This window comes from Rhinoraja longicauda, chromosome 1 (assembly GCF_053455715.1).
Source record: "Rhinoraja longicauda isolate Sanriku21f chromosome 1, sRhiLon1.1, whole genome shotgun sequence".
Taxonomy (NCBI): Eukaryota; Metazoa; Chordata; class Chondrichthyes; order Rajiformes; family Arhynchobatidae; genus Rhinoraja; species Rhinoraja longicauda.
Genome location: NC_135953.1, coordinates 54209487 through 54235149, shown reverse-complemented (window position 1 = coordinate 54235149; position 25663 = coordinate 54209487). Strand labels below are relative to the sequence as shown.

Here is a 25663-nt window from a genome sequence, read left to right as displayed (position 1 = left end):
AGGAAATGTGAAAGGGATACAGATCGTATACATGCTAATGGGTATAGAATAGATAGGCAGCATGGTTGGCAAGCACGAGGCATGCTGAAATGGCTTGTTTCTGTGTTGTACGATTCTGATCGCACAGAAAATGAGGCACAGTCACTTGATAATATCTAGATCACAATTTAAAAATAAAACAATGGTTTAATCAATACTATTTTAGAATAAGTTGCCTTCATAGCTAATAGAAAATATCTTAACACTATAATGGATGGCACAGTGGCGCAGATGGTATGATTGTTGCCTCACAACGCCAGAGACCTGGGTTTGATTCTGACACAGGTACTGTCTGTATGGCGTTTCATGTTCTCCCTGTAACTGCGTGGGTTTCCTCCAGGTGCTCCAGTTTCCTCCTACATCCCAATAACTTGCGGGTTTGTAGGTTAATTGGGCTCTGTAAATTGCTGTTAGTGTGCAGCGAGTGGATGCGAAAGTGGGCAAATATGGAATTAGCATGAACATGTGGTGATCGATGGTCTGTGTGGATTTGTTGGGCTGAAAAGCTGGTTACATGTATCTCTAATCTATTTTACTTCTAAAGTAATGTATAATTTAAACTTTCTAAACATTCAATAAGCTTTATTGCATAAAGTTAAAACCATTTTTGTGCAAACATTTAAAAAAAGTGGACTTTATTCTCAGTGCGAGCTTCAGTGCAGTGGTACAGAGCACACCAGCTTAGACACTTTCAGTATGAAACATCAGCGGAACAGGTAGGGCACAATTAGATAAAAAGCCGTCCTCTAGGCAGCCAAAATATCCTCTTGCTACAACCTCAGAAATACACTCTGCTTTTGCGTGTGACAGTTTAATATTTTCCACACTCATTAAGCCTTCCTGCATGAGATTACCAATTAAGTGATAAATACGACTTGGAATGGAAGCAGAAAATGCTGGAGATACTCGGGACAGGCAATGCTGACATTGATCTATCAATTTCACTGAATTAATTGATTATTACCATAAAGAAACAGCTTGCAACTGTTCAAACTTAAGTGTATTTTTTTATATCCACCAAGCAGACTATTACCCTCTGATCGGTTTGCAATGGATTTGAAATTAGGATCCAAGGAACAGTGTTTCACTGCACTCGCTCAAAATCTTAAGTTATAAATTTTACATGTTTGGTTTATATCAACATGGTGATAGTTTTTTTACAAGTGAAAAAACAGGCCATATCATTAAAACAGTTCTATTGATCCACAGTTAACCACAGGAATGTGATATCATCACTGATGCCTCTAGCTTTCTGGCTTCAGAAAGTGTGAAAAGACTACGCATACTTGTGCAATATCATCATATTCATATGTTCTTTTTAAAAATGTATCCATAAGTCGTAATCCTGAAATACTCTGAAAGGGAAATAAATGAAAATTTCAGAAGTATATAGATACAAAAGTAATGTTTGTTTGCCTTTTGATTGCAAGTACAGTAACAAGTTAAAACATCACAGCATTGAATGCGAATAAGAAATGCACATAAAGGCAACTTAAAATTGCTCTTCATTCAAATATGTGAAGAATTGGAAAGAAATCTATTAAAGTTAAGATTGAATTCAAAGATACTATTGTGCATTTGTTGTCTTGTATTATTATATGTTTCCCCTTAACTGTGACATAATTTGTGCAAGAACATTGTTACTGAAGTCCCAGTCCAGAGACATGAGTGAAGAATTTTGTCACTAAATGCTTTGCATCACTTGGTCAACACAATGGTAATAGGTTACATTGTATGAATAACATGTCATGACATTTTCCCACATTATACATCGTACTCCATTTTGATCTGCCAACTATTGTCTAAAGTCTATGACAGAATTCCTTCCCTGAAGAATGAATAAAGCACATGGGTTTTTATAATAATAAAATAGTGCTATAGTTACAATTATGAAGAACAGCTTTGTTTTTTTGCTTCCAAATTTAATTACTGACATATCCGACAAGCAGCCTTAGTTTAGTTTATTGTCACATGTGCCGAGGTACAGTGAACCGCTTTTTTGTAGCGTGCTATCCAGTTAGCAGAAAGACTATACATTATTACAATCAAGCTGTCCACAGTGTGCAGAGGCAGGATAAAGGAAACAACATTTAGTGCAAGATGAAGTCCAGCTTAAAGATAGTCCGAGGGTCTCCAATGAGATAGATAGTAACTCAGGACCGCTCTCTAGTTAGTGGTAGGATGGTTAAGTTGCTTGATAACAGCTGGGAAGAAACTGCCCCTGAATCTGGAGGTATGCCTTGGAGCTGAACCAGTTGTTCGTTAGCTGGATAGGGCTTCTGTTGGGCTGGCAATATGGTAAGGATCTTTCATGGAACAAGACTGTGTCATTATAGATATGGATAATACTTGAGAGATCTATACAAGGCAAACATATTGCTGGCAGCAAGTCATTGCCTACCATACTCTTGTATACTGTGACTGACATTCCCCTTAAATGTCTTTAATAGCCCACCATATTTTCGTTGAAAAGAATGTGAAAAGGTGGCTGTTAAGTAAACATGATCTATAAATTCTTACTGTGTTAATTTACAGCAAAATACAATTTTAATACTCAAAATTCCAAGCACAGTTTAAGGCTACTGAACAAAATAACTTCTCCCTCTCCCATTATTCTTTGCACAGTAATATCATTTACCTGTAAACCTTGTACAGAAGCCAATAACTTCAGTGCAAGATGTAAAGATGAATTTGGACTCAACTTTCCAAGCTGTCTTCCTGAAACTCCACACCAATGGATTGCATTTGTGTTGCACATTTCAAGTACCAGATCCATAGTCCTCTCACTGCTAGAAAAAGGGGAAGTTATGAAGAAATGGACAGCTCACCACAATATCAAATATCATGATATACAAATAATGATACAAGCCTACCTGATGAACATTTGTCAAATTATGTCCAAGAGAATGAACATTTTACTACATGCTCATCGAGAACAGGTACGTGTAAAATTCAGGCACACAATGGAAGGAAATACTACTATGACCTGTGCGGCGCACTTCATTGAGGGACAGACCAATCCAAAGCTAAACTACATGTAAATGTTCACTACAAAGTGTTGCAACTCTACCACATCAGATTAATATGGTGACAGATAATGAGAAATTAAAAAGGTTAAAGATCATCCATTGACATCCCCATCCTCAATCAGTATGAGTGGAATATTAGGTGTGAGGTTGTCCCAAGGAGATCCCAACATTGGTTAATAATTTAAGTGTCTCCATGTGACATTAAGAAACACTGGATACAGCAATACTTGTGCTGTTTCACGTCAGTTTCAAAATGGGCATCCGGTTGGCAATGTTTGTGCAATAGTTATGCATGGTCAATCTGTATTATAAATAAAAGATGAGTCTAACAGTCATTTACTGCTATATCTGTCTCTCCCCAAATCAGAAGCAAATCAGCACTATTGGCTTCAGGCATCATGTGATACCGTTAATAGGTTCTGCTACAACCATTCAACTGCAGATTTCTTTACAGCATTCATGCAGATGGATTCAAAATACTCATCAGTCACTGAAAGTAAGCATGCAGGTAATGAAGAAAGCTCATGGCATGTTGGCCTTCATGACAAGAGGAGTTGAGTATAGAAGCAAAGAGGTCCTTCTGCAGTTGTACAGGGACCTAGTGAGACCACACCTGGAGTATTGTGTGCAGTTTTGGTCTCCAAATTTGAGGAAGGACATTCTTGCTATTGAGGGAGGGCAGCGTAGGTTCACTAGGTTAATTCCCGGAATGGGGGGGATTGTTGTACGTTGAAAGACTGGAGTGACTAGGCTTGTATACACTGGAATTTAGAAGGATGAGAGGGGATCTTATTGAAACATATAAGATTATTAAGGGATTGGAATGCTAGAGGCAGGAAACATGTTTCCAATGTTAGGGGAGTCCAGAACCAGGGGCCACAGTTTAAGAATAAGGGGTAGGCCATTTAGAACTGAGATGAAAAAAACCTTTTTCACTCAGAGTTGTAAATCTGTGGAATTCTCTGCCTCAGAAGGCAGTGGAGGCCAATTCTCTGGATGCTTTCAAGAGAGAGTTAGATAGAGCTCTTAATGATAGCGGAGTCAGGGGGTATGGGGAGAGGGCAGGAACGGGGTACTGATTGTGGATGATCAGCCATGATCACATTGAATGGCAGTGCTGGCTCGAAGGGCCGAATGGCTTACTCCTGCATCTATTGTCTATTGTCTATTTATGAAATATTTTAAAAATTAATCATCCATGCAGCTTAAAAAAATTTTTTTTACTCTGATGCCATGGCTCATGTTTATGTTAAATTATTTATTTACCAGTGACAATATCTTGATGCTATCTTATCAGAATCCATATTGATTCCAGAAATGCCAATTTTGGATTAGTCAATGATGCTGCAGTAATAATGAAAAATCAACAGAGAAACCAAGACCAGAACATACCAAAACATTATAACCACCTGCCTAATATGCTGTTGGTCCTCCGTGTGCCGCCAAAACAGCGCCGACCCGCCGAGGCATGAACTCTACAAGACCCCTGAAGGTGTCCTGTGGTATCTGGCAAAACATTAGAAGCAGATCGTTCAAGTCCTGTAAGTTGCGAGGTGGAGCTGCCGTGGATCGGACTTGTCGATCCAGCACATCCCACAGATGCTCAATTGGATCGAGATTTGGAGAATTTGGAGGCCAGGGCAATACCGTGAACACTTCATTATGTTCCTCAAACCATTCCCGAACAATGTGTGCAGTGTGGCAGGGCGCATTATCCTGCTGAAAGAGGCCACTGCCATCAAGGAATAACATTGCTATGAAGGGGTGTACCTGGTCTGCAACGATGTTTTGGTAGGTGACACGTGTCAAATTGATGTCCACATGAATGGCCGGACCCAGGGTTTCTCAGCAGAACATTGCCCAGAGCATCGCACTCTTTCCACCGGTTTGTCATCTTCCGACAGTCGGTTTGGACCAGACGGGATAGCCTTTGTTGCCTTCATGCATCGATGAGCCTTGGGCGCCCAACACCCTATCGCCGGTTTGTGGTTTGTCCCTCCTTGGACCACTGTCGGTTGGTACTCACCACTGCTGACTGGGAGCACCCCTCAAGCCTTGCCGTTTCAGAGATGCTCTGACCCAGTCATCTGGCCATAACAATTTGGCCCTTGTCAAAGTCGCTCAGGTCTTTACTCCTGCCCATTTCTCCTGCATTCAAGAACTGACTGTTCACACTGCCTAATATATCCCACCCCTAGACAGGTGCCATTGTAACAAGATAATCAATGTTATTCACTTCACCTGTCGGTGGTCATAATGTTTTGGCTGATCGGTGCATGTCACCATGTTCCCCTTCCATGAGTTAAACATATAATAATTGCATTGTTATTTATATGATATTTATTTAGATGATATTTATTTTTACATATGGATGGCAGAACACCATAAATTCTACTCCTTCATTAAAGATTCTTCACAAAATGGATTCTCAGAGTTGCATAAGAAAATCATGACTTACATCTAACACACAATAATTTGATCTGCTAAATTAGAATGGAACCAATAGCAAGAATACCGACTCTAGTTTTTTTTCTCTTTAAATTTAGTTTCCAATAGCCTAGCTCCCATTCAGGATCTCCATGCTTAGGGAGGAAGCCAACGTCAGTCACAAATATCCAGAAAATATCACTCCTCTAATGAGTGGACACCAGAATATAGATACTTTTGCAGGAATTAATTTTAGGCAGAGTCAATTAAATGTTTCACTTTTAACTTGAGGTTTTTTTATTTGTGATGGCGAGATTCACAAATTTAGCAGAAAATTATCCTTCCTCGATTGAAGTAGAATTTAGTTAAAACTTGCACTCTGGGTTAATCAGCGAACTTACCTGCAATTAGTTATTTTACATGTAACTTCAAAAGGTTCTTCAAGATTTACAGTATCTGGGATCATCTCCAGGGATAGTCTTACGTCACCATACCCAGGTGCCTAAAGTGAAACAATACAAAAAACGCTGGTCACAAACAGGAAAAAAAAAGATAAGATAAAGATCAAAAAATTAATTGCTGCCCATATCAAGAACTGTAAATTTTAAGAAACAAAATCCAAAGCTATATACAACCCTGAGAAAGTAACACCATGACCAGAAGGATCACAGCCACAATCTCTGAAGAGAATTAACTGTTTAATGTAGAGGAAAAAAACATTTCGGACTTGGCCATGTACAGTGCATTCAGAAAGTATTCAGACCCTTTCACTTTTTCCACATTTTGTTACGTTACAGCCTTATTTTAAAATAGATTAAATTCATTTTTTTATCATCAATCTACACACAATACCCCATAATAAAAAAAGCGAAAACTGGTGTTTACAAATTTTTGCAAGGCAATTAAATAGAAATAACTGAAATATCACGTTGACATAAGTATTCAGTACTTTGTTGAGGCACCTTTGGCAGCGATTACAGCCTCGAGTCTTCTTGGGTATGATGCTACAAGCTTGGCACACCTGTATTCGGGTAATTTCTCCCATTCTTCTCTGCAGATCCGCTCAAGTCCTGTCAGGTGGATGGGGAGCATCGATGCACGGCTATTTTCAGGACCCTCCAGAGATGTTCGATCGGGTTCAAGTCCAGGCTCTGGCTGGGCCACTCAAGGACATTCACAGATTTGTCACGAAGGCACTCCTGCGTTATCATGGCTGTGTGCTAAGGGTCATTGTCCTGTTGGAAGGTGAACCTCCCCCCCCCCCAGTCTGAGGTCCAGAACGGTCTGGAAAAGATCTTTCTATACTTTGCACCGTTCATCTTTCCCTCAATCCTGACTAGTCTCCCAGTTCCTGCCGCTGAAAAACATCCCCACAGCATGATGCTGCCATCACCATGCTTCACCGTAGGTATAGTGCCTGGTTTCCTCCAGGCGTGATGCTTGGCATTCAGGCCAAAGAGTTCAGTGGAATGCTGCAGATATAGTTGTCCTTCTGGAAGTTCTCCCATCTTCACAGAGGAACTCTGGAGCTCTGTCAGAGTGACCATCGGGTTCTTGGTCACCTCCCTGACCAAGGCCCTTCTTCCCCGATTGCTCAGCTTGGCCGGGCGGCCAGCTCTGTGAAGAGTCCTGATGGTTCCAAAGTTCTTCCATTTAAGAATGACGGAGGCCACTGTGCTCTTCAGGACCTGCAATGCTGCAGAAATTGTTTTATACCCTTCCCCAGATCTGTGTCTCGACACAATCCTGTCTCAGAGGTCCATGGACAATTCCTTCATCTTCATAACTTGGTTTTTGCTCTGACATGCACTGTCAACTGTGGGACCTTATATAGACAGCTGTGTGCTGTTCCAAATCATGTCCAATCAATTTAATTTACCACTGGTGGACTCCAATCAAGTTGTAGAAACATCTCAAGGATAATCAATGGAAACAGGATGAACCTAAGCTCAATTTTGAGTGTCATAGCAAAGTGTCTGAATACTTATGGAAATGTGATATTTCAGGTATTTCTTTTTAATTACTTTGCAAAAATTTCTGAACACCTATTTTCGCTTCTTCATTCTGTGGTATAGTGTGTAAATTGATGATTAAAAAAAAGTGAATTTAATACATTTTAAAATAAGGCTGTAACGTAACGTAACAAAATGTGGAAAAAGTGAAGTGGTCTGAGTACTTTCTGAATGCACTGTATAGCCAAGATCTAACAAAGAAGAAACTTCGGGTGACTCTCCAATCATTTTGGCTGCAAGTAAAAAATGTAGTGTGTTTCAGGGACATCTAACATAGGTCCAACGTCTGTAAAGTTCAAAACTATTCAAGGTCACACCTTGAAAATCAATTAATGCACAATCTCCAAACAGGTTACCACCTTCAAGAGACAGAAGTCAAAAAATTTAAAATGCTTGCAGTAGCTGTACCAACAAAATAATTTAATGAAACAACTAGGATTAAACTTTTAATACAGCTTTCTTGAAAATATGACATTCAATAACACTTCATCCTTCTGGTGTATTCCACTTGTGAATGCAAATACCTGAATAAGCACAAGTAGGATGTAACCTTCTTCCTCACATGGGATAAGCGTAGGAAGTTTTACCAAATGCAAAACGTAGAAAACTATATTGTGCAAACATTGACTAACCATTCTTTGCAACTGACTTGTTTGTAGCCGTCCTCTCTCACCCAAGTTTGTTTTCCAGACTATGTCCAATTTTCCAATAACTGTGACTCCTTTAATGACCCCTGCTTTCTCTGAAAATTCAGGTTTAGGTTTGAGGCAGTATAGATATTGCCTTGTGTCCATGGACTGCAGATAGGTCATTTTCCCAAACGTGGAGGATCTGTACAGACAAGAAATAAATACAATTTTAAAAAAAAATCATACTTAAACAGTGAAGCTGAAATTGCAACAGGTTCTCCAGCTAAATTGGGAATGGAGGCTGAGGGGGCAAAACAATTGGAGTTAATAAAATTATGAGGCATAGTCAGAGTTACTCCCAGGTCAGAAATGGCAAATTGGTTTGATGAGAGAGGGGTAAAAGTTTAGAGATTTACGAGGCAATTTTGTTCTGTTTGTTTTACACAGAGAGTAATGCGTGTCAAAAGAATGCACTGCCAGATGCGTTAGCAGACAGGATGATGAAATTTAAAATGCATTTAGACAGGCACATGAACATGCAGAGAATGGACAGATATGGATAATGTGTTGGCATATGGAGTAAGTTTAATTTGGCAGCTTTGCCGGCACAAAAAATATCAACACAAAGCTATTCTCAACTTGAATTTCTTGACATATGCTCAGATGATGCAGCTTGGCATTAAGGATAATTACAAAACAGACCATTTTCTAGGAACACAATCCCCCCCCCACCATATCACGGGGCTTGACTGTACAATGTCTCCAACTATTACATCAGCCAGTGCTATTTAACATCATTACACACGATTCTGCAGCTAATGCACTAGAAAAGTCATGGTTATTCTACAGTCTAGTGTAGACAAATCTCAGAGTGAAAGATAATACATTTTCCTTGCCAATGAAAGATGTGTGCCTACATTGCTAAATACTAGAACTGCCAGGTGTGCAAGAACTCATAATGACACAGCATTTTATAAGAGATTTAGACCAGTTTATAATTTTATAATTGCCTGAAAATAATATTTTGTATCTTTGCGTGTCAGTTATCAGTTAAACACAACTGACTTAAGTAGTTCCTTTAAATATACGAAAACCAACTAGAGAACTTCAATTACTGAATTAATTATTAGTCCAGTTGGATCTTTTTTTACTACCTTTCAGAGTGAATAATCAAAGAATAGGGGAATAGCATCAAAATGTAAAACTGTCCAACAGGATGTGCAAATAGAAATGCAGTGATTAATATGCAAGGAAGAAAAATGAAGCTTTTTGCTCAGCATTAATTAACATCACCAAATCAAATCTGTTTTAATGAAACTTTAAAGCAATGTGCATCACACTCTATTTACAAAATTCACTGTTTTCTCCTACCTCATTATTCTTACACTTAACCTCTAGCAAATTAATTTTTGGGGGAAAAATGAAATCATGAAGAAATCAAATTTAATGCTCTGTATTTCACGTAATTCAAACAAATTCTGCAAACTTTGCCTAGCTGAGAGATCCAGCATTTCATTCTGGTTAGAAACACAATTTGTCCATAAGGCCCCAAAAAAACACCAACTGCTGTCCATAATGCCTTCTGGTTAACATCAATACTGATATGGAATTTCAGCGTATTTGGAAGAGGGAAAATTCACCAACCGAAAAAAAAAGTGAGGTTGATTTTATTGTTCTCAATAAAACACGCTGTAAAATAATATGCACTGAGAGAGATTATAAAGTAATAGTAATTCAAACACAGCTTTAAAGTTTCTTACCCATCCGTTCCGGTATTGACAGTGTTCAGTTCAGTTACATTGTACATGATGGATGGCTCGAGTGAAACTTTTTCCATGTACATTGGAGTCGTCGTAATATTTTGTATCTGAGCTTCCAAAAAGACTTCATCTGTCTATGGGGTGAGATGGGAAGGGATTGAGAAGGGTGGGGTAGAGGGGGAAACAGAGAAGAGAAAAATCTTCTGAATAACATCACATAAGTTTCTCAGACAATTAAAATGTTATTAGTTCATGCCTTGGAATCACAGTGCAGGTAATTAATGAAGAAAAGCGGAAGCATAATTTAGATAAATATCTTATTTCCACATTGGCTTATTAATTTAGTTAAAGCAATGGATTTGTGATCAATTTACTTTATTAATTTAATTTATTTTCCCACAACACAACAGTTGAGTTTTGAGAATATAAACATGTTTAGATCATCTGTGAAGAATATTTAGAACACAGCTCTGTTTTCCTAGCTACACCCAACTATTCTCCCTCTTAAGGAAAAATAAATGAATATAAATGGTTCCCCTATTAAAGTTGAAAACAGACATTTTTAAAACACAGCTTACACATTAGTTTTAATATTAATGATCTTAAAGAGTAAAATAACTACAAAATGGAACGTTGAAAAGATTATGCTGCTAATGAGCTACCATGTGCCTAAAAACTCCTTGTAAATCTGGATAAGCAATAAATAAACTAATAGTATACTATTGGCAAGACATCTAAAATAATATCTAAAGGTTTTAATTCAAGATTCCTTATACATTTTACAAATAGAAACAGGTGATGCGGGCAGCAAATAGAGGGGTATATATCAATGTGCTCCTACTGTTGGAAGCCTTGGTGAATGGTTCAATGATTCTTTAATTATTGCCTGTACAGTGAAATTCTTTTGTTTTTTGCATATAGATCAGTAAGATTATTGCCATACACAAGTACAATCCACGATTAAGCACCGAATGCATAGAAACAGCCCACTGAGTCTACATGAAAGAATCACCAGGGTTTTGGTGCCATTTTCAAAGTCCCAGCTGCAGCGGGCCGCAAAGGCCCATTGTAGCCGTTGCCTCAATTTGGCTCGCCAGTGGACCGTCGTACTTTTAGCTCTGCTTTCCATTATATAATTATCAGCCATAGAACAGGATCAATCTCATCATAACCAATTTAATTAAATAATGATCATCTGCAACCATTAAATTAAATAAACTTAAGTTAAGGAAATCCATTTATCTTTCTTATGTATGACACAATAAATCGCATTTTTTTGACAGCCTATAATACAAAGAAAAAAATGATAGAGCTATTTATTGTTTACCCTTTCTACAAGCAGCACATGGTGTTAATTTAAAAAAAAAATGAAATTGCTTAGTCTACAGGTTCCAGCAATTCAAGTGGAATAATCATAGTTTAGCTCATCATATGCCCATTATCCAAAGAACGGTATTATTGCTTTGTTGGGTGACGCAGTAACTAGTATTAACAAACAAAGTGCTGGAAGAACTTAGCAGGTCAGGACAGCATCTGTGAAGGAAATGGACAGGCAATGTCTCGGGTCGGGACCCTTCTTCAGACTATTGGGAGTAGGGAGCAGAAAGCTGGAAAAGAGGGGTAAGGATAGGGCAAAATTGGCAAGTGATAGGTGGATACAGAGTGGTTGGCAGATGGGTGGAGTAAGTGACAAAGGTTAGAGGTGGAAAAAAAAGGCAAAAGCATGTCATATAAAGAAAGAGGTGTGAAATGTAAAACCCAAGGGACCTGCAACCAAGGGACCTTGATTACACCTTCTCCAAACCTGCCTCTTGCAAGGACACCATCCCTTACTCTCAATTTCTCAATCTCTACTGCATCTGATTCCAAGATGAGGCTTTCCACTTTTGGATGGCCTCCTTCAGGAAACTTGACCTCCCCTGTAGTTGTGGATGGAGTCCTCATCTCTATCTCCTCGGTGACCCATAGTTCTACTCTCACTCCCCTTCCTCTCAGATACAAGGAAAGGAGTTCCCTTGATCCTTACTTTCCACCCCACCAGCTTCTACATCCAACACATCATTCTCCAAAATATCTGCCACATTCAGTCATCCCACAACCAGTCACATCTTCCCGTCCCCAGCCCTTCCTCTGGGACTATTCTCGCTGCAATTCTTTAGTAAACTCAGCTCTTCCCACCCAACCCACCTCCTCCCCATCACTTTTCCCTGCAAATGCATAAGAACTAATGCCTGTCCCTGCACCTCCTCTCTTACTTCCAATTAAGGGACCCATCAGCCATTCCAAGTGAGACAGAGATTCATGGGCACCTCTTCCAACCTCATCTATTGTATTTGTTGCTCTGAAGGTAGCCTCCTTTACATCCACAAATCTAAGCATAGATTGGGATTTTCGCTGAACACTTGCACTGTCCGCCACGGCCTGCTGGAACTCCCTGTTGATAACCATTTATAATTCCCCCTCTCATACAAACCTTTCTGATCTTGGTCTCCTCACCACTCAACTCACCCTGCTCCTTTCCTCTCTTCCGTTCAGTTTCCATGCATAAATCCAAATTTTCCCCTTTCACTCATATCCCTCCCTCCAGCTTTACATTTCACACCTCTTATTCTTTCCTTATCTGACACCCATTTTTCTTCTTTTCACTTCTAGCCTTTATCACTTCCACCTATTTGCCAATCACACCCCCGTCACCTATATCCACCTGTCATTTGTCAGGGTTTAACCCACCTCCCTGAAATGTGCTTGACAATTCCCTCCACAGATGCTGCCTGTCCCACTGAATTCCTCCAGCAGGTTGGTTTTCGCTCCCAGATTCTAGCACTTATAGTTGCTGGTGTCTCTTCGTAACTGGTATCATTTTCTTCAGTGTCCGATTTTGAATTTAACTGAGCCAAAAGGAATTAAATTTTCTTCCACTTTCAGCTTTAAGATGCATGCACAAAATGAGTTTGCAGAGTCTCAGCACAAATATTTATAATAACAAAAATTGGCACAGATTCACATGGAATTCAATGTCAGCAAAAGATTGTATGCAGTGTAAAAAAGTGAATAAAAATTTCTAGGTGGTTAGAATTATCAACAAATGGGCAGAATGAAGAATGTTTTATTCTTGCATCTTTATTTTTGCACCTTAAGGTTCTAAGTGAAGAATTCTTTCAAAGTTAACACAGTCATTAACGTGCTGAAGAGCTTCCTGCAATTGTACACCAAATGTAATCAAGTATGAACAAGTTAAATTACTTTGGTATTTAATAATAACCAAATTTTGCTTATAATTACAATTCATTCCTCAGATAAGTTAGCTAGAGAACACCTCTGATGAAAGAAAGGCGATCAAACTAAAATATTAAAGTTTCAAGGTTTCATCTAATTTCTTGTCAGATAAAATTGAAGGCATATTTTCTCTATTGATAACATCAGCTCATAGGTTCCAGGAGGATGTGAAAGATGGCAAAGGCATTATCACCAGTTTCAATATTGGCTATCTTATATTTTAGATTTGTCCCCAAATTCCAATGCATAACCTTTAAAATAATCAAAAACACTTGCCACATCTCAAACCTGTCACTAATCTTAAGAAATTATTTAAAATATATTTTTGGTAAAATATGTTCCCACAAATCCATTGCTCAAAACCCTTGATTAAATCAATTTTATTTGCTATTTAGCAGAAATTTTATGCAAGCTTGGTTGATGAGATTAGTGATATAATGGAAAAGCATAAATTTGTTACAATTCAATTAAAGTTATTCGAGTTTTCCAATAATGATTTACTGAAATTAAATTGTAGACAATTCAGAAAAAAATGGACTTTGCATATGAACAAACCATGCAGTTATTTATTTTCATGTGTTCGTCATTTCGTGGAATATCTAACTGAATTTAGTTTCCAACGGTAATTAAAATTTGACCAATGCTTCTCCATTATTGTTCTACAAATTTAGCTAATGTTAATTAAAGCAATTGTGATTACATTGCAATTAAATCAATGCACAAAGTAGCAATAAATAAAAAAAATTACCACAGAACTGAGGTCACTCTAATGGGGGAAAAATTTTAAAAAAGCAAACATTAGAGAAATAAGGGTTAAATGTTAAAAAGAACGACTTTACCCAAAGATTTTATGAAAAGCATATTTATCTTTTTCATTGCATTTCCAAGATACTATTGTGGAGATGAGGAACGTCAGTCCAAAGTCCAGTGGCCCAAGTAAACAAACAAGACAGATCTGGCTCTGCGTTCCTCATCTCCACATTATCATCAGTAAAGACAAAGTAAAGCACCCACACAAAGGTGGTAAAATAAATAAATGTACCTTCAACAGGCCGGCATTTTCAAAACATCCAACAAGAACAACACATTCAATAAAACATGAAACCAACAAAATTGTTATTTTGTTTAAAAACTGAAATAAAAACTAGAATTTTGTGTAATATGATTTAGTTACCATAGGAATGGGAAGTTGGAATAGTACAGTATTTTCGATTTTCTGCCTCTTGGGAGACAAGATTTTAATGAATTTCTACATGTGCAAGGAAATGTATTTCTACAAATGTGCCATCAAATGTTTGTTTCTGCTTTTCATAATATCTGCTTCCAATAAGAAAAGGTTTAGTTCTCAACTTTTTAAACTCATGGGAATACAAGCAAGCTGGTGACAAGACTTAAGGGCCTGTCCCACTTAGGCGATTTTAAGGCGACTGCCAGCGACTAGGCTGTCGCCGAATGTTCGCCGGGATGTCGCGGGCATGATCGTGAGGAGTCTTCAATGAATCGTAGGGGATCTCGGCGCGTCACGGAAAAAAATTCCAGATAGAAATTTCTCAGCGACAGCTGGCTTGTCGCCAGGTATCGTAGCTTATTGCGGGCGCTGTCGCATGCTGTCCCCAGGTTTGCTAGGTTGTCGCAAATGCATTTAGAAGCACGTAATATTAAATTTAAAAAAGGCATTTGAAGATACCAGAAGATAGTTTTGTTTAACCACTTTATTTACCGTCAGGACATTTTACAGTTAGATTGGAGGCGACAGTTTGACGGTCAGGTAAGCGTAGGAATTTCGGCATGTTTCCGAAGATGGTGTAATCTCTTAGCCAAGTGCTAGTTTCACAAAAAAAGTAACTTGTATCGACCTGACTCGGCATTGTCGTGGTCATTGTCGTAGGGTAAAAGAAAATTTTGGCGATCTGCTACGACTTTGACAGTCGCCGGCCATCGCCTTAAAAATCGCGTAACTGGGACAGGCCCTTTAGTCACCTCAGTACACCCCCATAGGGCTTAACAACCAATTAAAAATGTAGGTGCAATTTAGAAATTGCACAAAAATAGTCACATATAATCACCAAATAATCTCTTTTGGAGGAAATGTTATCTTTAAGGCCCCCTCATCATCAAGATACATTTGCAATGGTTCTTGTCTCTGGCATGCCTATGAGTCAGTGTCCAAAATTAACTGCAGTACGCACATGGGATCTGACAAACTCTCTGTACAGCTGGCTTCCTCGCCTTTGAATTCTAATTGGTGATGATGCAAAATCTTCCTTTAGATTCTATGATTATTATGTAACTGATGATTATCTTAGTGTTATGAACATGTTCATACAATTCTCTGTAATCAACCACAGCTCCTAACTGCTACCATTGAGAAATGCTTTCTTTGCCATGTGCTGATCCAAAATGGGTAACTACTTCTCCACTTTTATTAATCTTAGTAGCACTGATGAAATTAAACCACTAATTACAGAAAAATGAATTAAAAACATCACTGTGCATCTGCTGCATGCTAGCATACGCCAACAGAAGCAGCTTAGAAGTAGGAAAACATTCATCTTCAACTTTCAAAGGACTAGTTCATGAAAAAAATACTCTGGAGATGGGACCGACCCAAAACAAAACCATGTTCTTTAGACCTACTGCCTGACGCAGGAAAAGGGGAAAGGTTGAGTAGGCTAGCACTCTATTTCTTGGAACACAGGAGGGTGAGGGGTGATCTTATAGAAGTGTACAAAATCATGAGAGGAATAGATCAGGTACACGCACAGTCTCTTACCTAGAGTAGAGGAATCGCGACCCAGAGAACATCGGTTTAAAGTGAGGGGGGAAAGATTGAATAAAAACCTGAAGGGTAACTTTATTTTACACATTAAGGATGGTGGGTTTATGGTACAAGCTGCTGGAGGAGGTAGTTGAGGCAGGTACTATCATAACATTTAAGAAACATTTAGATCGGTTCATGGATAAATCAGGTTCAGAGGGATATGGGCCAAACACAGGCAGATGGGACTAGTGTAGAAGGGACATGTTGGTCAGTGTGGGCAAGTTGGGCCGAAGGACCAGTTTCCATGCTGCATGACTATGACTCATTCATCCGTGCTGTACGAAGTCTAATCAAGTTATAAACGTCATAATAATGTGCAATTCCATTGCAAATATTTCAAGACAATAGCTTTCAAAATAAATATTAATTTTGGATCTGGTAATGCATCTTATGTTCTAATCTTTATTCAAACGTGCTCTAAATATCAAAAGCTTGACTTTCTCCTTCCTGATTTGCTATCTGAAAATTCCAGAACTGATTGACTCCAAAGTCAGCTTCAAAACAATTGCATGCTGGACTCCAGGGATCTACATGAACTGATTTTGTGCAGCAATCCACATCAGAAAAGAGAGAGGGGTAGGAGACTGGAACCTATATACCATGGATTGTTGGACCTTTGTGACAATAAATTCCAGCCATTTAGTACATTCATTTAGTATTAAAAGTGTTGCAATGTGCATGAGACGAGTAGGTAAAAAGATAATTTACTCAACGTAGACACAGTAGGAGAAGTCATTTATAGCTTTGATGCCTATTCATCTGGCTCTGCGCCTCATGATCTCGCTGTGCAACTTGCATGAATATTTGCATTAAAACTATAGGAACATTACAGTTGCACAATATCTTAAGGGCCCCATAGCAGAAGCGTCCACGTCGTGGGGCTGGAAACTGGAAGTGTCCTGAGCTAATTCTGCTACCACCATCATCTATTGTAACAAGTGATGGCTCCCACTGATTGTCGCCGGAAGCTTGCATCCTTTTCAGGACAGACAATGACAGTGATGTCCACATTTGAAACATAGGTGATGGACACAAAAGAAGAATATCTTAAGAAAATGGCTTGCATCAAAATTTAAACGATCCAACCATATTAATGACCTCTGGAAAAATGTATTTAAATGGTATGTATCTTTATGATAATCATCAAGCTTTAACATTAGCATTAGTTTCAAAACACTAACATGTTTTAATCAGTCGTAATTTTATCTAAAAAGACTTCTGCAATGTGAACTCAACATTTCTACAGGTTACAGGTTACTGAAAATCAGTGGTGATGGATATGCTTCTATGTCCTTCCATTTTAATTTCCACGATCCACAAAAATAACGTAAAATGAAATTGTGTTTTAAAAGTTGCTTTTTAGCCACTTTAACCAATCACACCTTCCTGATATTCCGAGCAATAAAAACAAAGAAACCAGCTCTATTTATTGATAACAGAAGATGAAATGTTGATGCTGTGGAAAAGAACATTTTCTGTTAAAGGCACTCCTGTATCAGGCAACCATATCAATTGCAGTGTACAGTTTTCCAATACAATCCTAAAAGCAGATGGAAGAGCAGATTCCATTATAACTGTAATATTTTTCCATTTATCATCCTAGTTACCCAAATGCGAGAGTGAAATTGCCTGTGAATGTTAAATTAGGGACAATGTGTTCGAAGGCATCTCATTTAGTACTGAACCCAGGCTGCATACAAAGCCAGCAAGGAGGACTTTAAATTAGCCTATACAAGATATTTATTTAAAGAATCAGATGGCAGCATTTAACGCCTATTGAGTAAATCTATGTACCAACCATCTTCACTTGCTCAATTTTCTGATAATAGCTGTCTATGAATAATAACAACAATCCAACATACCCCCATATTTGAGATCTGAGGAATGAAGACATTTTGAAACAGCCTGAATTTCATTGCAAGCACAAGTTACCTAACATTTATATCTGCATAGTTACATTTTAAGACAATTAAAATTAAATACTCTAATCTTAAAGGTATGGAATAAAACACATGTATGCATGAAAATTAAAATAACTAGATGCCAGAAATATGAAGTTAAAAAACAAACTGCTGGAAATAATCAAAAGGTCAGGCAGTAGAAAGCAAAATAGAATTAATTGTTCAGGTCTGAGTTTCTTTATCAGGTATGAGAAAGTGTGAAAACAAATTAGCTTTAAGTTGCAGAAGAAATGGAGGCAGGCTGAGTAGAACAGGATTTTTTCTCTTGGAAGGAACTGCATATGCTGGTTTAAATCATGGACACAAAATGCTGGAGTAACTCAGCGGGACAGGCAGCATCTCTGAAGAGAAGGAATGGGTGGCATTTCAGGTCGAGACCCGTCTTCAGTGATGTCAGGGGAGTTGGGAGGTACATAGGTAAGGAAGTGTATAGATAAGCAAGTGTAAGGTGTGAAAACAGTACAGAGGGAATGAGTTTCAAGGAAAACGTGGAATAAATCATTGTTGGTTGCGAGAAGGTAACAACAAAGCAAATAGAGATAAAATGCATTTGGAGACAGTAAGACTGGCCGTAGAACTGGGAAGGGGATGGAGAGAGGGAAAGAAAGGGTTACTTGAAGTTAGAGAAGTCAATGTTCATACTGCTGGAGTGTAAGGTGCCCAAGCAAAATATGAGGTGCTGTTCCTCCAAAAGAATGCTGGGCCTCACTCTGACAATGGAGTAGGCCCAGGACAGAGAGGTCAGCGTGGGAATGGGATGGGGAGTTAAAGTGTTTAACAACCGGGAGATCAGATAGGTTTAGGTGGACTGAGCGGATGTGTTCAGCGAAACAATCGCTGAGCCTGCGCTTGATCTCACCGATATACAGGATATATCTTTGACAGTTTAAAGCCAAGGTTGCTCAGGGGTGAGCTGCAGAGACCAATTGGAAGTTCATTAATGGAAGCAATTAGTCAAAGACAATTCAGGGACTCAAACAATCCTTCCAATCTAGTGTACTGTATTTTGAGTCCATAATGTAGGCTTCTTTACTTTGGAGAAACTAAATACAGACTGGATAATCTTCGGCAAAGCACCTGCATTCAGTCCACAGGGAGGAGGGAGTCCCTCACAGCTTTTTGCAAGTGGAAGTTCAAATATTTTATTGCTGCTATAGAACCAATATGCAAAAATCTAAAATAGACATTCACCTGAAGAAAGGTGTATGCATCAAGTTCGCTGGCAGTGGCCCAAGTAAGTCAGTTGTGTCAAATTAATGCTGAAGCAGAGACCTCAAGCCTTCAGTTGAGATCTGCATTAGTGATCTTGCATGCACTATATGCACGGTAGGAATTTGTGCACATCTAGACGTTTGCACACAGATGTAATTGCAACGGCCAGTTACTTCTATGGAAATGCTGGCAATAATTTCAGCTTGCAGTTAACTGCTCCAACTTGAAAATAACACACCAACACTTTGGTTTGGGGATATGTCTGAGCATTTATGGCACACCAGGTTAGATGTAGAACGCCTAAAACAACTGGCATCATGGAGGTGGTTGGGATGGTCCATTTACAGTGTTTGGGAAGATACAAGTTTTAGTTAACAAAGCAATTAGGAAGGCAAATGGAATGATAACCTTTATTGCAAGGAGCACAGAAGGGGGAAAGTTTTGATGAACCTTGCAGAACTCTGGTGAAACCGGATTTTGAATACTAAAAAAAAAGCATTACATCCACTGGAGGCAAATACGAGGAAATGTTTACCAATTTGCACTTACATCTTAAAACTGGAGTTCGGAAGAATGAAAGAATCTTACCGAATTGCATAGCATTCTGAGGGATGCTTCCCCTAATAGGAGCCATTTAAACAGGGGACATAATTTCAGAATAAGCAGTTGCCCATTTACGATGGAGATGAGGAGGAATTGCTTCTATGAACTCACGATTCTATGGAATTCTCTGCCTCTAAGACCTGTAGAATTGGAGTCAGCAAATATATTGAACCAAAGGTATGGGAAGAGGACAGTAAAGTGACTGAGGCCAAAATTGTATCAGCGATTAATTTAGTGAATGATGAACACTGTGGCTTTAAAAAGTTATTTTCCAAGTCATACAAATAAAATAGGCAAGGCTTTTTACATGATCAAACTAGCAAGGGAATAAGGAAATAAAAATAGAGATATTACTACAGTGAAAAACAGGATGGTGGGGGGAAGCCAGAGGTGTAGAACATATAAAAAGAATAGAGGGAAATAGGGGAGCTAGAACAAAGAAGTAAATGGTATGTTTTCACTGCAACAGGGTCAAAATAGGTATATTTAAATTTGAAAGCAGGGAGCAATGATATGTAAGTATATTGTACAAAGCGTAGATATAGGTGTGAGATAGGAAGCAAACGTTATTGTTCTGACTGCAGGCTATTATCCATTCATTTTTTAAGCCGTGCATGTGGTGAATTCAAAGCAGGTTCAAATTAACAAAGCATGCATAAATCCAAATTATTGTCTTAGAATTACTGGAATGTAGTCATCAGTGCTGAACTTTCACCTAAAACAATGTTCACTGATATGAATCCAAAAAATGCCTTCATTACAAACCATGAACTTTGCAAACACTGAATATGTCTTTGTGAAAATAATGCATCAAATGTGGCACAGAACATTTTACTTTTACTTTAGTAAAATCAAAAGACTGAATAATAAAAAAGCACTTTTGAAAGACAAACTGTTAAAAATAATTCTAAAAAAAGGTGGAAGAGTCTAAACCATGTCGTAGATATATTTGTTAGTAGCCAAATATGGTGAGAGATTTGTCTTTAAAATAAATAAAATGAATTAATTTTGGAGCTCTCCTTGGTAAAATGAATTGTCCACTTACTTCAGCATTGTAGAACTTGGTCTTTACATCAAGTGGTTTAAGGACCTGTGTAAAAAGAGAGTTCAAGCTGAAGGCTGATTTAATTGGCAGATCATCCATCAGAGATCTTAGATGGAGACGTTCTCTAAATTGCACCAACGTAAGAAATCCTTTTTTTTTTTTTAAAGCAAACTTTAAAACTGTTGCAGAACTGATTAATAGAAGAGAAACTAAAACATTCACCAAACTGATTGGAGAACTTAAGGACTCATTGGCACAAAAAGCCTATTCATTTTATAAAATGTTAGGAATCACATGGTTATGAAGCCTTAAAAAACAAATTTGTCACAATCTTAAAGGATTTACGAGTTTAATAACCAGTGCACCAATTAGCCTTCTGTTTTTCACATTAAAATAAATTGCACCAGCCTTCTATCTTCGTAACTGTTTCTGATGAGAAGATGTCAAATATCTTTTGCATTAGGCTGAAGTTATTTGTACATGCGTTAAAAGTCTTGGTTGCAAAACACACGCAGTACAAACTGTAACAGCATTACCCACTAAAAGACTAAAACTACTCAATCTCCAATCTGTATATCCACAGTTGCATCAGGCTGCTATTTATTTTTAACAACCAATGGGTTTATTGTAAGAAAGAAATACAGATACAGGTGTTATTGCAAAATTCCTGCTACTCGAACTATAGGTTGCTGCTGCTAAACTATTGATGCAATCACAACGTTTACATTTTTTAACATGAATACAAAGAAACATTTAGAAAACAATATCTTTCTGATTGCTAAATCTTAAAAGAAACATCTAGACCGTCCGAATTCAGAAGATCGGTCTTACACTTTAAAAAGAATTATTTGGGGGATTGGGGCATCCCAGACGAAAGCAGCATTTAATGCCTGTCCTTAAATACCCCATGTCGGTGATGGCGAGTTGCCACTTTGAAATATTGAGTAGGGAGTTTCAGATTGGAGTCAAAACAGTGAAGAAAGAGCAATATATCTCCATTTTCCTGTCAAGTTCCTGAGCAAGTTCCTGTCTATTACCGAGCAAGCTCCTGTCTAATACTTCTCTGATGGTCATGTGTCTTTGGGCAGTGGCAGCAGAGACTTTTAATAATTTTAAAGCGAAGTTAGATGCATCATATACAAGGGAGTAAAAGATGACATGGCTCGACTTGAATAGGAAGTTATGGTGACAAACCGATCATCCAAAAATCTTATTAAATGCACCTAGTATCCTAATCCTGGTCTCAATTTTTATGTTCACATATGTTTGGAGCCCATAAAAATACATTTTGACTATATTAAATGGCAATGAAAGGGTTAGAGTAAAACGTTAACTTAAAAAGCAGTACAAGGACCAAATTCTATTGCTTGAACTCAAGTTGAACACTCATAACATCTGTATTGTATAACATACTGACTCTTGATAAATCAGTCTCAATTTTTAAATTCTCATTGCCATTTTCAGTGCATGCATAGCTTTGCCCTTTGCCTTTACTTTATCTTCAGCTTCTTCTACTCTTAGAACTGGAGCATTATGCTCCCTGAAATCTGGACTGTTGTGCATCTCAAAGCATATCATCATCTCTCCTCCACTCAATAAAATCAAATGTGGATCAAAATGTTGATCAAACATTTGATCTAATTTCCCCCTAATATCTAAAATTTTGGTTGGTAATGCTTTCCATTGGGGATCATATATTAAATTAAAATGTGTTATACAACAAGAGTTGTTGAGCTCCAGCAAAGTTCTCAGAATCAAACTGGTAAATAACTTTAGGATTGGCACCAGGATTCTGTTGTTCACGAGAGTGACTAAACTAGAAGGGACCGCCCAGATTAGTGGTTACATAAATCACGCACTAATTCAATAAACAAGCATGTGCTACCACTGTGGGGGATAAATTGAGGAGAGAGAGGGGCTGAAAATAACCAAAAGCATTAGAATTATTATGGTTTAACAAGTTTTGAAGGGCTGAATCATTTTCCTGATTCTAAACGTATGTGAACTGGTCAACTACTAAGGTCTAAATGAACAAATTCTAAATTATGAAGCATTTAAAATGGAGACATGAGATAGCAGTAATCAAAAGGTTGCAGATGCTAGAATCTGAAGAAGGATCCTAGTCTGAAATATGGTCTGTTCATTTCCCTCCACAGATGCCGAGTTTCCTCAACACTTTGATTTTTTGCATGAAGCATTTGTGTTTGGTTATGAGGGGGCCTTGAATTGTTTGTTTAAATTGTTTGATTATTTTAGCTCATTACGGCCAGGAATTCTAACAGGGTCTACTGAGAGAGAAAAAATATTTCCTGAAGGAGTTTTATTAAATGGGCACAATCTTTAATACTATGTATGATACTTCAAAACTTCAACATTTTGCCTGTTCGGGAGAGTTGATATTTTTTTAGCTTGGAGAGACAGATCTGAATCGTAAGAATAATAGAATATTTCAAGTTTCACATATAAAAAGATTTGAAAAATCAGAATAAACATAACATCCTTTAGTCGGACGGTTGTGTATCTGTGGAATTCATTGCCACAGATGGTTGTGGAGGCCGTCAATGGATATTTTTAAGGTGGAGATTGACGGATTCTTGATTAGTAAGGGTGTCAGGGACTACATGGAGAAGGCAGGAGGATGGGGTTGGGAGGGAAAGATAGATCAGTCATGATTGAATGCTGGAGTAGACGATGGGCCAAATGGCCTAATTCTGCTCCTATAATCTGTGAAAATGTTGAGTAATCCACCATATTTTTGATCCTGTATTTTGGAGTTCCAAACTTTGTGCATACTACCTGAAATTTGAAGAATTTTCTAAAGTACATCTTCTCTCCAGCTTGTGTGGTGTAACTAACTGCACAGACCAAGCTGCAGAGGGAAACAAAACAAGTTGAATATTAAATCAATAACATGAGTGCCACATTTTATACAAGATAGTGAATGGCTTTAATCATATAAGCCATACAATTAAGACTGGAATAAACATAAAATTCTTCATTTTCTTCTTCACTAATCAATGACTTAACAATAGACACAAAAAGCTGGAGTAACTCAGCGGGACAGCCAGCATCTCTGGAGAGAAGGAATGGGTGATGTTTTGGGTCAAGACTCTTCTTCAGACTTGTTAAGGATAAGGGAAACGAGAGATATAGACTATGATGTGGAGAGATAAAGAACAATGAATAAAAGATATGCAAAAAAGTTACGATGATAAAGGCCATTGTTAGCTGTTTGTAGGGTGAAAATGAGAAGCTGGTATGACTTGGGTGGGGGAGGGATAGAGAGGGAGGGAATGACAGGGCTCCCTGAAGTGATAGAAATCAAAATTCATACCACTGGGCTGCAAGCTGCACAAGTGAAATATGAGATGCTGTTCCTCCAATTTGGAATTAGCCTCACTCTGACAATGGAGAGGACCAAGGACAGAAAGGTCTGTGTAGGAATGGGAAAGAGAATTAAAGTGTCCGGCAACGGGGAGATCAGGTAGGTTCAGGCGGACCGAGTGAAGGTGTTCCGCGAAACGATCACCCAGTCTACGTTTGGTCTCGCCGATGTATAAGAGTTCACATCTTGAACAATGGATACAGTAGATGAGGTGGGAGGAGGTGCAGGTGAACCTCTGCCTAACCTGAAAGGACTGTCAGAGTCCCTGGACAGTCGAAGGAGGTGATATAGGCAACAAGTCAAGTCAAGTCAAGTCAATTTTATTTGTATAGCACATTTAAAAACAACCCACGTTGACCAAAGTGCTGTACATCTGATTAGGTACCAAGGAAAAAAATGAAACATACAGTAGCACGCAAACAGTTCACAGCGCCTCCTCAATGAGCCTCAAACGCTAGGGAGTAGAAATAGGTTTTGAGCCTGGACTTAAAGGAGTCGATGGAGGGGGCAGTTCTGATGGGGAGAGGGATGCTGTTCCACAGTCTAGGAGCTGCAACCGCAAAAGCGCGGTCACCCCTGAGCTTAAGCCTAGATGCATCTTCTGCAGTTACTGGGGAAGGTACCTGGCGAAGGGGTGGTTTGGTGGGAAGAGATGTTTTGCGGAGGGAACAGTCTCTGCGGAAGGCGGAAAAGGGTGGACAATAGACAATAGATGCAGGAGTAGGCCATTCAGCCCTTCGAGCCAGCACCGCCATTCAATGCGATCATGGCTGATCACTCTCAATCAGTACCCCCTTCCTGCCTTCTCCCCATACCCCCTCACTCCGCTATCCTTAAGAGCTCTATCCAGCTCTCTCTTGAAAGCATCCAACGAACTGGCCTCCACTGCCTTCTGAGGCAGAGAATTCCACACCTCACCACTCTCTGACTGAAAAAGTTCTTCCTCATCTCCGTTCTAAATGGCCTACCCCTTATTCTTAAACTGTGGCCCCTTGTTCTGGACTCCCCCAACATTGGGAACATGTTTCCTGCCTCTAATGTGTCCAATCCCCTAATTATCTTATATGTTTCAATAAGATCCCCCCTCATCCCTCATCTGGAGATGGGAAAATGTGCCAAGTGGTGGGATCCCGTTGGACGTGGCGGAAATTTCGGAGGATTATGTGTTGTATGCGACGGCTGATGGGGAGAAAGGTTAGGACTAGGGGGAGTCTGTCTCTGTTGCGACTAAGGGAAAGGGGAGCAAGGGTGGAGTTCGGGGTACCGAGGAGACACGAGTGAGGGCCACATCTATGATGGGAGAGAGGAACCCCCATTCCCTAAAAAAAAAAAACTCGGTCCCCGACAGTCCTTTCAGGATAGGCAGAGGTTCACCTGCATACATCCGAGATGTCCCCATTCTTCAGCATCTCATATTTCGCTTGGGCAGCTTACAGCCCAGTTAATTATTGATTTCTCTCACTT

The 25663-nt window shown here is 38.8% G+C and overlaps 1 protein-coding gene across 4 annotated transcripts in view; it reads right to left on the bottom strand.

Annotated features, from left to right (window-relative positions):
* Positions 1-646: 646 nt before the first annotated feature.
* trappc13 (trafficking protein particle complex subunit 13) overlaps positions 647-25663 on the bottom strand; it is a 50263-nt gene continuing 25246 nt past the window's right edge. Inside the window, exons 6-13 of one of the 4 annotated variants that reach the window (XM_078397531.1) lie at positions 23611-23683; positions 20815-20859; positions 13921-13938; positions 9897-10030; positions 8140-8338; positions 5897-5997; positions 2678-2828; positions 647-1394 (exon numbers count right to left, since the gene is read on the bottom strand). In XM_078397531.1, coding sequence (XP_078253657.1) covers positions 1284-1394; positions 2678-2828; positions 5897-5997; positions 8140-8338; positions 9897-10030; positions 13921-13938; positions 20815-20859; positions 23611-23683 — 832 coding nt within the window. In that variant the 3' untranslated portion in view covers positions 647-1283. The remainder of the gene's footprint in view (positions 1395-2677; positions 2829-5896; positions 5998-8139; positions 8339-9896; positions 10031-13920; positions 13939-20814; positions 20860-23610; positions 23684-25663) is intronic. The other 3 variants (XM_078397541.1, XM_078397551.1, XM_078397562.1) reach the window with 3 other exon arrangements.